This window comes from Carassius gibelio, chromosome B7 (genome assembly GCF_023724105.1).
Source record: "Carassius gibelio isolate Cgi1373 ecotype wild population from Czech Republic chromosome B7, carGib1.2-hapl.c, whole genome shotgun sequence".
Taxonomy (NCBI): Eukaryota; Metazoa; Chordata; class Actinopteri; order Cypriniformes; family Cyprinidae; genus Carassius; species Carassius gibelio.
In genome coordinates this window covers 38,303,614-38,318,470 of record NC_068402.1, presented here as the reverse complement: position 1 = coordinate 38,318,470, position 14,857 = coordinate 38,303,614, and the positions used below count along the sequence as shown (strand labels likewise).

The 14,857-nt window shown below is 36.2% G+C and overlaps 4 protein-coding genes and 1 long non-coding RNA gene across 5 annotated transcripts in view; 2 read left to right on the top strand and 3 right to left on the bottom strand.

Moving 5' to 3' along the window:
• Positions 1-14,857, bottom strand: part of LOC127961543 (mucin-5AC-like) — a 609,977-nt gene that overhangs the window by 441,408 nt on the left and 153,712 nt on the right. The gene's annotated exons all lie outside the window — the stretch shown is intronic.
• The window catches only part of LOC127961550 (uncharacterized), a 301,565-nt gene that overhangs the window by 185,926 nt on the left and 100,782 nt on the right, over positions 1-14,857 (top strand). The gene's annotated exons all lie outside the window — the stretch shown is intronic.
• Positions 1-14,857, bottom strand: part of LOC127961551 (uncharacterized) — a 256,120-nt gene that overhangs the window by 192,788 nt on the left and 48,475 nt on the right. The window lies entirely within an intron of this gene.
• The window catches only part of LOC127961572 (uncharacterized), a 464,915-nt gene that overhangs the window by 430,559 nt on the left and 19,499 nt on the right, over positions 1-14,857 (top strand). The window lies entirely within an intron of this gene.
• Positions 4,771-8,602, bottom strand: LOC127961549 (sterile alpha motif domain-containing protein 3-like). The gene is made up of 4 exons (XM_052560733.1): positions 6,718-8,602; positions 6,483-6,641; positions 6,313-6,408; positions 4,771-5,537 (listed from the first exon to the last, which is right to left on the bottom strand). The coding sequence occupies exons 1-4, from the start codon at positions 7,660-7,662 to the stop codon at positions 5,223-5,225; spliced, it is 1,515 nt and encodes a 504-aa protein (XP_052416693.1). The 5' UTR covers positions 7,663-8,602; the 3' UTR covers positions 4,771-5,222.

Below are 14,857 nucleotides of genomic sequence, written 5' to 3'. Positions count from 1 at the left end.
TGTTTTGTAATGTTCATGCACTTGATCTGTCTTGATGTAGAGTGTTTACATTTAAGACCAGGAGGCAGTGAGTTATTATGCAAATGCATATTTCTTTGCACAATGTTGGAAATGTTGGCATTAATAAATGCATAAAATTTCCTTATTTCCTTATTCCTTCTTTTTCTTTTCAGTCACATATATCGTGATATATCGTTGATGAAATTTCTTCCAATATATTCAATATCGTAGATATCGCGAATCGTGATATTATCATATCATGGACCACATATCGCCACAGAATTGAATCGTGAGGTACCTGTATCGTCCCACCCCTACTCCCAAGTCATCCCGCCACCAGCAGGCGAGAAGAAGAAGCACAGGGTCGTATAATGGGTTATCCATTTGTAACCATGACACATCTTTAAGTGGGGGTGTTGCTATCCTGTTCTCAAAGAACTTTCATAACAAGTTGATGAAATTGTAAAGGGAAGTTGTTTTTTTAGATAAGAGATCAATTTGAAAGTCAGTTTTTTTTTTTTTTTTTTTAATCTATTAATGTTCCCACCAATGCAGTTGAAAGAATTGGGTTTTTAGATATATCATGTAAATTAATCAGTGACTGTAACACTGAGGATTTGTTTTTAATAAGATGGCACTTTAACTGTATGGAAAATGCCTCTGATAGAAATCATGTTGAATCTCATGTGGCTTCTCGAAAAAGACTTGTTCATTTAATAGAAATGCATGATTTAACTGACATATGGAGACATTTTCAGAGACAGAGGCAGTAAACTCGGATTCATTCACACAATAATATGTTGTCTTTGGCAAGGTTGGACAGATTTTATGGTTTTAGTCATCAACTTAATGTTTTCAGAGATTGTTCTATTATTCCAGTGGGTTTTTTGGATCATAGTTTAGTGCAGTGTTTTTTTATCTTTGGGATCCATAAAACCCAACAGTGCATTGTGTCATTTTAATAACAGTTGATTAACTGATTTAGGATTTATATATATATATAAATGATTTTAGAACCAGAAAGTCTGATTTCCAATCATTGCAGCAATGGTGGGACTTGAGTAAAATTCAAAATAGACAACTGAATCAACTGTATGCTTGCAACATCACCAGAGACTTAACTACTTTAATGGTAAATTTAGAAAAATATATAAAGAAACTTCAAGAATCTATTGTAACTGAACAAAATCAAGAGCTTGTTGAAATTCTAGACAAAAAAAAAAAAACAGATAGAATTGGCTGAACTTTTAAACCTGAAAGTAAAAGGGGCTCTGATTAGATCCCGTTTCCAGAATATAGAGTGGGTGGATATACCGTCATTTTATTATTATTATTATTATTTTTAAAAACATGTATATATGGCTTATGACTATTTTTTGGAGAAATGGTCAAAAAATATGAATATATGGCTTATGCTCTAAGGATGGTGCACTCTTGTTGAATCATACCGAGATTCGTAAGAGGACAGTAGAATGATATGAAGAACTGTAAAGCAGTGAGCTTACACACAGGTCAGACAGTGATGATGTGTTTATTGAGGGTCTTCCTCAGGTATCGGATGATGCCAATGGCGAGCTCTGTAGAGTGTTGACTTTAGAAGAGTTACAGAAAACTCTTCAAAGCATGTAATGCAGCAGAGCACCAGGAATAGATGGCCTATCTGCAGACTTGTATAAGTCTCTTTGGCCTGAGATTGGTGCAGATCTGCTTGCAGTCATCAATGATAGTTTGAGTAGTGGAAGATTACCACTGAGCTGCAGCAGAGCGGTCCTTACTCTACTGCCAGACCTGAGTGATATTACAAACTGGAGGCCTGTCTCTTTGCTATGCACTGATTATAAAATTCTGTCTAAAGCTTTAGCAAATAGCTTAAGTAAGGTTTTATCAGAAATGATTCACTCTGATCATACTTATTGTGTTCCAGGTAGGCATTTTTTTTTTATAATATTTCGTTTCTTAGAGACTTTCTTGATATTGGTAAGCTCTTATTTTTGTTTAATATCAATAGATCAAGAAAAGGCATTTGATAGAGTGGAACGTGGTTATTTATGGGATGTTCTAAAAGGTTCTGGACTGTTTTAAATAAAGTTTTTATTGATAAGTTAAGAGTCTTATATTGTGATGTTGAAAGTTTTCTGGAGGCAAACGGTGACTTATGTGCCCCCTTTAGAGTTTTTAGAAGTATTAGACAGGATGTGCTTTATCTGGGATGTTATATAGTTTGGCAATTGAACCTCTGTTGAGAAAGTTCAGAGCAGAATAAAAGGGTGTAAGCATTCCCAATTGTGAAAATGTTTTTTAAATTATCAGCTTATGCTGATGATATTGTCATTCTCTTTAAAGAACAAAGGAATGTGGAAAAAATGACAGAACTTGTATGTGACTTTATGACTGTATCTTCAGCTAGAGTAAATTGGAATAAAAGTGAGGCTAACTTATTTTGGTAAATGGACGAATGGACAACCTTCTCTCTGTGGGTTTAAATGGAGCAAAGATGAGTTTAAATACTTGGGTGTACATCTGGGAGATGATATGACTGTAAAAAAAAATGTCTGTCTCCAAGTTACCTGTTTATTATTGTGATTAATTTAAAGTGTGGTCTCTTTTAAAAGTGTTGAGATGTGAAAATACTGACTCTTTGTATTGGACACTACAAGAACCTCCAGATTTTTGGTTCACATTTGGATGTGTCGAACGAAAAAAGTTTTCCTGTTTTTACTGACTTTTTATTTGTGGTTTTAAGTATTCCAGAAAACATTCCTTTGAATGTCAATTATTACATTTATTGTTGGTTAAAGTGAAAATGGCAATTTATATGAGTAGAAAAATAAAAATGGAGGGAAATTTTGACACAGATGTTAAAATGATTTTTTTCAATCTTGGTAAAATCTATGATTCCGATTGACTTTTGTTATTATAAAACAACAAAAAAATATGATGGATTTTGAACAAAGATGGTGTGTGATTTTTTTTTAATATTATTGATGATGTTTTTATTTTCAACAGTTTGTTCTGAGGGTCCCTCTACTTGGTAGAGAATATATACTCTTGTGTGACTTTCTTTTTTAAAAATAGTAATTGTAATAAAAAAATAATAATAAATGGTGTTTTAATATTCAAATTCTTTCTCTGTCTGTCTCACCCTCTCTATAGCCTATATACATTAGTTAGTTCCCCCAATGTTCAAAACATGGTTATGGTTTTGTGTTTTAAGCAGAAAATGAACCAAGGCAGAGTAACCTAAAACTGAACATATGAGTTCAGGGTATAATTGCAGAAAACAAGGTTAACTTATACAAAGCTAAAAATATCTGATGAATAACTCAAACCTTATGTTTTATCAGTTTTATTGCTATAAAAACATCGGATTGTTAATTTGATACCAAATATATACATAGAAAATATATATTCCAGACTTTTCAAGGGCCCTCTCTCCCTTTGGGGCCCTGGTAATCAGTACTGGTTCTAGCCCCAGTCCGACGCCCCTGTAGGCGCCTAGTCTATTTTTGACGCACCCTGTGTCCAAACCGCACAGCAAATACAAAATAGAAGTCAAAATATAATGTGCATTTCACATATTCTTGCTAGGAGGCCAGCAATAGAAGACGAGAGGTTCATCTTCAATGTTGAAAAACCTCACATTATTATATGACACCACAGATCCTTTTTGCAATGACAGTTAAAAAAAAGGAAGTGGTGTGGAGTTTAATTGCAGGAGTTGCAGGACTGGATTAAACAGAATTAAACCGGACAAAATATTAAAATTCAGCCAACCATGTTTGAACACACAAAAATCAAGAAAAACCATGTTGGACCATAGACTGCAGAATTGGACAGGCAAGTTTTGGAATCCTGCTCTTGCGCTAATTTGTCCTGCTTATTTAAACAGGCCCATAATGGTAACATGATTTTAACTTTTGCCTTTTAGCTTCCACATTTGTTATAAGGTGAGATGTATGATATTTCTTTTATTTATTAGTATTACACTGTAAAATGTAATAAGTTGAGTTAACTTAAAAAAGTGAGGAAACCGATTGCCTTAAATTTATAAGTAAACTAATGTATTACTTTTAAGTTGGTAAAACTAAATAGTATTTGTAAACTAAACTTATTCATTAAGTAAAGTATAGTATTCATTTTAAGTTGGCAAAACTAAATAGTATTTGTAGACTAAACTTAAACATCAAGTACAATTAAGTACTGGTGACTCAAAAGCATTAGTTGAGTTAACTTATTATTAGTGTTCACTTTACTAGTAAATTTAAGGAAACCGATTGCCTCACATTTTTAAGTAAGCTAAACTAACAAAAACGAGTAAAGCAAAAAACGTTGTCAAAACATTCATTTTAATGTAACCGTGTACAAAATTGTTTTTTAAAGCAAAAAAGGGTTGATGGTGAGTGATTAAAAGAACCAATTAATCAACCCTACAATAAAACATTTGTGTTACTGCACACAGATAACCGATTAAAACATTTTTGTTGTGGGTATAGGGATTTGTCACCCATCAACCTGGATACAACACCCTAAATGCAACAGACACAATACGAAATCTTTGTTATTACTAACAAACATCTTGACTAAAAGTTTTGGTTTTGCATTCAGGTTGGAAGGTGTCCGATTAAAACTATACCAAAAAAATTAAACAACAGACCTACTGCAACACGGTCTTGTTTCTGCCATCAGAAACACAAAGAACACACCTTGACCAAAACATCCAATTTATGCAGCAGTTAGAGTTTTGTTTTTGTTCTTGTTTCTGCAAACACTTAAGATTTTAAATAAAACATTTGTTTTAATCAGTCATCCATCAACAACATTGCAAAAGTGCAACAACAGACCTACAATCACATGGTCTTTTTCTGCCATCAGAAGCATAAAACAAAAACAGATAAAAACATCAAGGTTAAGTTGCAGGTATTAAGATTTTTAATCAGTCACCCATCAATCTGGATACAACACCCAGAAGGCAACAATAGACCAATTGGTTTCTGCAATTAAAAATATATTGAACAAATTCTTGACTACAAAGCTTTTAGTGACTGGAGTTTTTGTTTTGTATCCAGGTTGGCAGGTGACTGATTAAAAAAAAAAAAAAAAATGCTGCAACAGACCTACAGTAACATGGTATTGTTTCTGCCATCAGAAACATACACGCAAAAAACAAACCTACAGTAACCAGACTTGTTTCTGCAATCAGAAACAAAAAAAACAAAAAAACATTAAAACAGTAGGTTTTTTAGTGATTGCAGTTTTGGCTTGAGAGATTTGTGCCCCAGGGAAAGAAAAACCCTTTGAATGAACTCAAAAGTGTATTTAAGCTGTGAAGGGTACTCCATATTTAAAGCATAGATCAGTCCAAAAACAAAACACATGGCATGTGGAACATTCTCAAGTCCATCCATTGCTATAAGACCCTCCAAAATGATTGCTGTATCAGTGACCTCCAATGGCAAACCTTGTGGAGACATGGGGCTGTCCTCTGGCACCACAGTGAGAATTCCTATTGATACTTGAGGTGTGACAATATCAATATCCTAAGAAAGAAAGAAAGAAAAGCAATATTAAAATACATTCTTATATTGCAAACGCAAACAAGTGCATGTTCCTTTTAAAAATTTAAACTGCTTAAGGTGCTGTTATTAGTTCTTGAAGTAACTATTTGTAACAGGGCCTCAGTGGGAATTGTCAGTGATAATTTGGACCTTTTCAGCAAAAGCATCTTTGAAACATTTAATAACAATATCTTTTTAGTAAAACAGTTACATCCATCCCATGATCGGTTTGGTTTCAAACATTCCTCAAAATGTCCTCGTGTTCATCAGAACAAAAATGTATACAAGTTTGTAACAAAATGAGATCCTTTCCCTATCCTTTTAATGTTTAATTTATTATTTAACAATAATTATTGGTCATCGAAAGGAGTTTGTTTTTGTTGTTACTGCTGAAACCGTATATACCAGCAGAGAGTGAAGCGATAGAGTGGAGAAGGGATGCTGCTAAAACTGTCACGGGACATAGGTAAAGAATGGCTAAATATAGAGACCTCTTTGCGCAGAGTAGTTGGATTGAAATTGAATTGGAAAATTCAAGACACTATTCTATATGAGATTTTTATACTTTGAAAACAGTTTCATCCACATTTTAAGATTTGATCAAATGTTATGGAAAACAAAGAATATATTTTACTTGCATTTTATTTATCTTCTATGTACTTTATATAAGATCTCTTAAATAAACGTAATGCTGACACAAAAATTGGGAGATCTTTCTTGTAGCATTTTTTAAAAGATATTAAATTAGAATACTTACAAAACATGTTTTGAAGAAGTCTGTAGTGTCTTCTCCAAGAAGGACTGCAAGACCACGGAGAACTGCTGTCCGTCGAGCAGTGACATCAGTGATGTTCTAACAAATAACACATAAAACATCAAGATCAAGAGTGAAAACAGATCACTTTAAACTTGACAAAAAACACTTACTGCAGACTTCATTTGTATTAGATACTCTGAGAGCTTTTTTCCAGCTGTGCCTTTCTTGGATTCAAAAATCTCCAGAAAACGAGAAGTATTTTTATCAAGGGCTGAGAAGAATTCTTGCTTGAGGTTTTTGCTTGTTATCCGGTTGAACTCAGCAATAATCTACGAAAAGGAGAACAAAAACACATTAAGACTTGAAACATTTTTACATGCCCTAGATAAAATGTGTCTTAATTACCTGACTTTCCCTGAAGAGTGCTGGCCATCTTTGTAAAGTCTCTTTTACTGAAGGCTCCTTTTCAACCAACTCTTTTCTTCTTAGCGAAAAAGTTATGTCCATGTACTGTGCTATCAGTGTAGAACTTGGATGTCGTTTCTTCATTTCCTCCACAATTTCTAATCGTTTTGATTCCATGCTGCTTTCATTTTCACCAGCAGGCATATTGGGTAGAAAATTTATCTCGAATCGTTTGGGTTTCTTGACATTTCTTGGAGAATCTTGGCTCCCTCTTTTCATTGAATTAACAAGAACATCGGTGCATCCAGCTCTCCTTAGTTTGCTCCTGTAATTACCCATTTTAAACTTTATACTGTTTTTCCATCCGTTCCATCCAGTGGAGGAGCCTGGTTCAAAAAGGCATGGATGTTTTTTGACAAGTGCCGATGCAACATCATTGAAATCTTCTTCACGGGGATATGCTTTAAATTTGTACATGGCCTCGGCAAGCTTTTCAAGTACTTCATGTTTCATGTCCCTGGGAACTTGCAAGTATGTCTTATCTCTCATAAACAAAAGGTTTCCCTGGCGCAGTCTGTATTCCACATTCACGGAAAAGCTGGGAATTTCAAATGTTTCTGGCCATGGATCCTGGCGTGTAAGAGGTGACTCTTCTTGAGAGGTAACAGACATAATGTCGGTGTCAGCCTGGCTCGGTGTAGGTGATGTCACAAGAGAGATTACCTTCAAAGTGGGCTTCTCAGGTAAATCTGCAATGTCAGTAAGGTTAACAAGTGCATTGTTAAAATCAGCGTCTTCATACTGAAGAGAGAACGTGTATGGAAGATCAAGATGCTGCCCAAGCTGTTCAATCAGGGAGTCCAGGGTTTGTGGTTTGCTAGGAAGTGTGACCTTCCGTATATCATTGTCAGTCACAATCACTCTTAAAACAGTTCTTGTCTCCATTATGTCATGTGGACCTAAAAAATAATTTGAGAAAACAAATGATTTAGACACGTTCCACAATTTTCAGTATTAGACCCCAGACAACATTCAGCACAAGATGAAGTGTTTAATTGTAACAAATATCCTGCCTTGTATTTTGTAGGTTGGCAGTGGAAACAAGTCATTCAAATCAGACAGCTTAATGACTGACATAAGTGGTACATGGCTGGACAATTCATAGGAACGCAGATGCTCAGTGTACCACGCTGTCTGTTCTTTGCACACAAACAAAACATCTGTGTTGATGACTACAATTTTAACAATTTGCCTGAAATCAGGAAGACCTGAACAGGAGCCGACAGAAACAACTACATCAGGACAGTACTTAATACCATCAATGCATACTGAGGATGTAACAAGGACAGTGCTTTGAGCACCAAAGTTGTTCTGAAGAACATTCTGAACATTCTCAGGAAAAGATGAAATCAGTGTAACTGCAACTTTTTCCATCTGCACAGAAGGCTTGAAAAAAGAAATTGAATCCATGTGGTACGCCATCATTCTTTGATGTCGGACTGCCAGAGTTTGAGGGACATTTTTGAAATTCTTTGTGTCACGAATTATTTGCTTGAAGAACTTATGTTTGCCTTCAAAACGCATTGTCCAGACATCTCTTAAAGGCCCATACATTCGTATAAGTTGTGGGTAATGCTCAATGTAATGGTGTTTGGGACGCAATGCAAAATGAGGAAATGCTGTTAAAAGCAAACCTCTATGCTCTGAAATTTGATCCCCAAGGAAATCAATAGTTTCCTCAGTGAATCTGAAGGACGTCGCCAGTTCCAAAATGTCTTTCAAAAGCATTAAAATCTCCCATGATGGATCGTTCTCTGGGATATCAAATCCAATCATGAGGGGAAGAAGTCTTAGAAGTGCCCAATTTTCATGGCCATTACCACCAATTGTGCCTCTAGAGGCAAAGGCAACTGGAATAGTTTGAGGCTGATCAGTCTTGTCCATGAATTTGTATGGAAACTGCTTGATTGTTCTGTTTAAGTAGTCAAGAGTAATGTACTTTTTGTTGATCAAATCATTAAGACACATTGCCATTTCAACGGGTATGACACCCTCTAAGAGATCATGCATGAGGTCAGGTGGAAAGCCGCCGATAGTGTGAAAATAGTCTAGCTCTCTGAAGACACAACTACCTTTCACACCATACTGTTTAACCAAACTCTGATCTTTTAAAACTTCCTCAACTTGCCTTTCGTGATTTAGCTTGGTCCTGGATTCAAATGCTCCTGTCCGTACCTCTCTTTGTTGGATTTCGCTCTTCTTCACCATACAGAAGCGACAGGGGTGTTCCACAATGAAACTCTCTTGGAATCCTGCCAAGGAGTGGGCACCAAGGTTATCAGCAGACACACAGAGAACAGTTCCCAATAAACATTCTCCTAACCGCTCTACAAAGACGCCATGTTTCTCTAATGTTTTCAGATCTTGAACAAGAGGGTGTAGGACTTTTTCATATCCACACCGTTTCACTGCACTAGCTTTGCATAAGATTGCCAACTGAATTGCATGAAGAGAAGACAGATACTTAGAGGGAAGATTGGCAAGGACCCAGTAAACACTGAACATCTTGTGTTTCTTTTTTGAAGTGCCAAGAGGGTTGGCAATTTCAAATTCATCAGTGTAGAGGGTAAGTAAAATCCTACATTTTTCTGCCATCAGAAAAGGATTCTCAGAGTAGTTAGTGCCATCTCTGTAGGAACTAATTCCACATGCACTTCCATCGGGAGCAAGAACTTTATCAAGGACCTCTGATCGGTTTAAAAGCAGCTGTAACATGTTCAAGATTGGCACATATGCAAAAGACTGTGATTCTTTGTCGAGTTTGTATTCTATTGGCATAACTATTGGAAATTCTTTCTCAAAGTATGATGCTCTTTTACTGATGGTAGATAGAGGCTCACCAGACTCAGTCATTTTTAAGAGCAGATTATTTTCTGTGACAACTTTCACAATTTCTTTCAAAACATTATCACTATAAGTGATTTCATGTTGATTTAAAATCTGTTGAATGCCATTACTCAAAAGTGGCCTTGACAGAAGAAAAATCTGAGTAATTTGTTGTATTACTTCTTGTACTGCTGCATCAGATATATGCAGAATGGTTTGCATCTTAAGGAAAAGCAATCCTAAATTATGCTTTAGTTGTCTCTGTAAATCATCTAGACTTTGATTTGGGTCACCTTCTTCATATTCATCCTGGCCAAACTCTGTAGAATCAATTGAATCATAGCAAGAAGCTGTACTTTGTGTAACATCTTGCTGTAAATCGGCAGCAATATTTTGCAACTCCACTAAAATGTTGGGCTTTAAGTTCCTCTGCGTGCTAAACTGGTGTTGCTTACTTTTATGAGCATTAAATGTGGAATAAATTCTGCTTTCAAAATTGCAGTCTTTGTATGGGCACTGAACCATTTCATTATTTTTCAGATGTTGACGCAAATGGCAGAAAAACAAGGATTCTGTGCAGGGTTCTTTAAATTCACAGAGAGGACAATGAAATATCAAAGGTGCTGGTTCTGATCCACTTGTTTGTTTTGCATTTTCAGAGTGATTTCTTGTTAAATGCACTTTTAGAGCATTGAATGATTTAAAAGAACACAAACAGTCTGTGTGAAGACAAGGAATTTGGTTGGTTCTTGTGTAGCTTCCATGTTTAATCCGATAATGCTTCAATAGCAGAGCTCTCTTTTCACAGAAATAAACACAGAACTTACACTTCCACTGCATGTCCACTGCACTCTTCAAAGAAACATTCTGCAAAAAAGTTAACAGAGTTAAAGTATATGGATTAATAACAAGCAATTTGTAAAAACAATTTTTAGCATCCACTTTAAAAACTTGTATAGAATATTGGTTTCTTTGCAGCACCTCTTATTTAACATTCTTTTGCATTTTAAGGCATTAAATTAATGGTTTTCGTGTCGATTCGTTTGAAAAGACAACAGAGAAAGACGATTTAAACTGGCTCACGAATCACTAATTTGTCCAGTATATGGTCTGAAGGCACGTGAGGTGTTTAAAATCAGAATGAGTTTTTAGTCTCAAGAAAAAAACGTCGCTTAGACACACGTGCTTACAGAATATATAACCTTACACATTATTGTATTTATTTTAGAACACAAGGCAAAAATCCTGTATACTATGCTCAAATGTTCAATTGCAGGTATGAGTAACGTTACACGTGTAAAGAGCTTCTCTCGTCCATCCCTAATCTGAAAACCGTTGTTTATATATAAACGACATCAACACTAATTATAAACGTGTTACTTTTCCATTGCATACATTTTACTCAAGTAATTATTAAGACTATAGCTTCAACTAATCATTTACACAGTAACTTGTATTTTACTTAAGTTTTTGTTACTCTATCCACCTCTGAAACTTGTCTGTTAACCTAAAACACGTTTATCTTTAAAGCGAGACGATTACCAATTATTAGATTGCTAAGAGCAATCCAACGTCATCCATCGATTTTATATAAATATTTTAACAAAATATTACTGTTTATGAACTTTGATTGATATATTATTATTTTGTAATGAAAATGTAGCAGTTAAACTATAAAAAATGAGACTCACCTTATCATTCTCTTATCCAGCCACGTGCAAATTAATGAACCTGCTATCTGAACCAAGTAACTAGCATGTGCAGTCTTCTTCTTCTTCGTCCAATTAATGATCTCTCACTCCTTTGGAGTATTATCGCCACCTACTGTATATCTGGTGCATTCACAATACTTAAACTTTTAAGTTGAGCTAAATGAACAAGTTGAGTTTAAGCACTTTGAGTGGGGAAAAAGTTGGAATTACTTAGTTAAACTAAGTAATATCAAAAAACTTAATAAAGTAAGTTAAGTTTACTTAATCATTTTAGTAAGCTCAGCAATTACATTTTACAGTGTATATAAATTACAGAAATATGTAAAATAAATTAGAGTAAAATCAAATCATTGCTTTGTTATTGCACTTTATAAGTTTATATAACTTTATAAAGATATATAATGTGCAACATCGATCAAATGACCTGGGTCCTCATTAACAGGAGACACATGTGCTGAATACATCTAAAGCAGGGATGTCAAACTCAGTTCCTGGAGGACCGGAGCCCTGCAGAGTTTAGGTTAAACCCTAATTAAACACACCTGATCCAACTAATCAAGTCCTTTATGCTTATTTGAAAACTACATGGTACAGTATGAGTGTTGAAACAAAACTCTGCAGTGCTCCGGCCGTCCAGGAACTGAGTTTGACACCCTGATCTAAAGTAAACTCATCCCAGAACAAAACCTGCTCCAGAGACTGTAATGTTCAGAGAATGGGTTGCTATGGCTACATACTCTGAAAGATGTTTCAGTTTTTGGATCCAAACGTTGAATTATCTGTTTATGTATTCATAATCGAACCCAGACATGTCACATAACCTGATTTCTGGAATACAGCAGAGTTCACTGTATAATACATTTAACATAAACAGAGCTTTGCAAGAGACTTCTGAGTGTGACAGCAGTATATGAACAATTCTAAACATGCATCAAATAATAAAACAGTATTTACTCATGACCCTGAGATAACTGCTTAATGACTTAATGAATTTCAGCAAAATAGAATTGTGCATATTCAAACTCCAGGCACTATGTCAGAGTAATTAAACTAAATTGTTTGGACAGATGGTTATCCACATCACACACATATTTCATCTTATAGATCATAAACAGATGTCTTTACCTGTGAGAAGTGCACAGATAATGATCCGTCCCAGCAGACACATGTGACTCTTATCAGCCATTTTCTGTTTCTGTCAGTCTTTCTCTTCACTCTATAATTAAAGCTCTTCTTTTTAACACCATCAGCTCATTCTGTGGGTGTTAACTTCCTCTGATCTCAGCAACTGACCATTGAGCTGCATTTCACCCACACTACACTGATGAAGTAAATAAGTTTCTATAAAATATACTGTATAGCAGTTAGGTGTTTATTGATCTTATAAAGTGACCTCTGCAACTCAACACTTCTATTTGAAAAGTGCACTGAAATAAACTGATACAGTATAACATTGACATTAAAAGAAAACATACTGTAAACACAACGCATCTACATCAATAACTAACTATCAACCAGCTGTCAAAACACACAATATGATTTCAAAATAAATAAATAAATTTGTTTTAATAATTTTCTAATCAGCACTATTCTTGTTCTTTTGAAACACGTGACTACAGAGTGTGAGAACTCATTCATTTTCGCACAGTTGTTCAACCCACAGAGACGAGTGCGGTCATCTCTGAAGCCAGAGACTGATGGCTGTGAATTTTCACACATTTCTGATGACATTTCCTCTTTTTTCCTTTAAGTGATTTTCCTTTTATTTACTGTGCCTTTTTGAAAAAGTTGTTACAAACCATTTACGAATGACTGTCAGGCTATGCTTACACAACAACAATGTAGTCAAATACTGAAACGTTCTTTCATTGCGTTTTTCACTTATACATGACAACATTTTCAAAGCGATTTGCATTTCAGATATCTGCAAAAGAGGCCAAAAATGCTGTATTACGTATACCAGGCCAGTAGTTGGTACTGTCTCCTTGTTAGTGAACAGTACCTGTGGGGAAATTAAGATTATATGTTGTATATGATGCATCTGTTGGTTGTAATATTGGTGAAGTAAATCCACTCTTTGCTGAAGAAGTGTTGAGCAGCAACATCAGTACCATGTACTCTGCCATTGTTGTGTTTGTTCATGCTTGCCTTTAAAATCAACACGTTCTGCGCATGTCTACATACCGAACACATACTACGCACGCACATGACACCACCGTTTTCTAAGATTTTTGTTTTGGGTGTTTACATGGAAATGATAACAAGAACAAAAACTTGCACTTTGAAACCAGCTTTCAAAAATATGTGTTTCAGTCCCCAAAACAACATTGTTGTGTAACTGAACAGGCAAAATGCATAAAAAGTTTCCTCTCCTTAGGTCCATAGCCCTCCCAGTCCACCAAGTATTGGAGTGAAATATAGAATTTCTTACTGCACTCCTGCAGTGAGGATACTACACCACGCTCAGATAAGTGGTTCTCTGTACTGGAGAAAGCACACTTTTCTTGGCATTGAGTCTTAATCCCAGATCTTTCATGTGAGCGACAACGACACCTCGATGCTGAACCATCATCTGCTCTGATTGAGCTAATATCAACCAATCGTCAATGTGGTTGAGTCGTGAAAGTGTGGGTTAGAGTGCAAGGCCAAAGGAAGAGCCGTATTGGTAGGCTTTTGCCCCCAAAAACAAACCTCAGGAACTTCCGATGAAAAAGGATGAAGATAAGTGCATCTTTTTGATAGATTGTGACACACCAGTCTTCTGACTTGGCCTGTAAAAGTGTGCTGAACTTCAGTCCCCTGACTGAGCGGTTGAAAAAGCGCAGATCTAAAAAAGGACACAACACCACATCCTTCCTCCGAACAGTGAAGTACCGGCTGTAGGACCCGGACTCTGCAACCCAAGGAGGAACCACCTCGATGGCCTCCGTCCTCAGAGAGAGTCTACTTCTGTTCACCAGATCCTGCTTGGGGCCCACCAGAACTGGATTCTGGAAAAATGTAATACGTCTGATGTCTCGGCAGCGCGCATGTCTTTTTCTTTTCTTTTTCGCCACTCAGTCACACAGACAATATCAAGCTCAGAGGGCAAAGAAACCGCAGCGCTGGCTTTCAAGCCTCAAGAACATGCTCTAGAACTAGTGAACACGGGTGGAGATAGGACGAGCCGTCTCAAATCCGTTCGCCAGATCATATTTGATTCCTGCGATCGCTGGTGCTGCCGTGCCTCAACAGCGAGAAAAGCACAATCAGCCGACTGCACGAGCACCCCTCCTCATTAATGATGCTTATTATAATATTACTTGTGTAACTGATGCTTGTGCAACTGGCGAGCTCATCATCGCCTTCCACATCAGTCTCCTCAGAGAAAGCTGATACTGCGTGCTTCACTCTCAAGCAGACAACACACAAACTGCGTGTGTCACTACCCTTTTTTTTTTTTTTGCTGGCAGGGAAAACACACAGCCTGAACGCTGCCTGCTCTTGCCCAAAACTTCTCTTGATTGAAACTTTGACAAATGTAGTTTAACAGTGGACAAACG

What these genes read in the sequence shown, in the direction of transcription:
- LOC127961549 (XM_052560733.1), bottom strand. Translation starts at nt 7,662, where the DNA reads ATGGAGACAAGAACTGTTTTAAGAGTGATTGTGACTGACAATGATATA. An exon ending in CACTCTTCAGGGAAAGTCAG is followed by an intron (nt 6,642 to 6,717) that starts GTAATTAAGACA and finishes TCCTTTTCGTAG; the next exon opens with ATTATTGCTGAGTTCAACCG. An exon ending in ACTTCTTCAAAACATGTTTT is followed by an intron (nt 5,538 to 6,312) that starts GTAAGTATTCTA and finishes TTTCTTTCTTAG; the next exon opens with GATATTGATATTGTCACACC.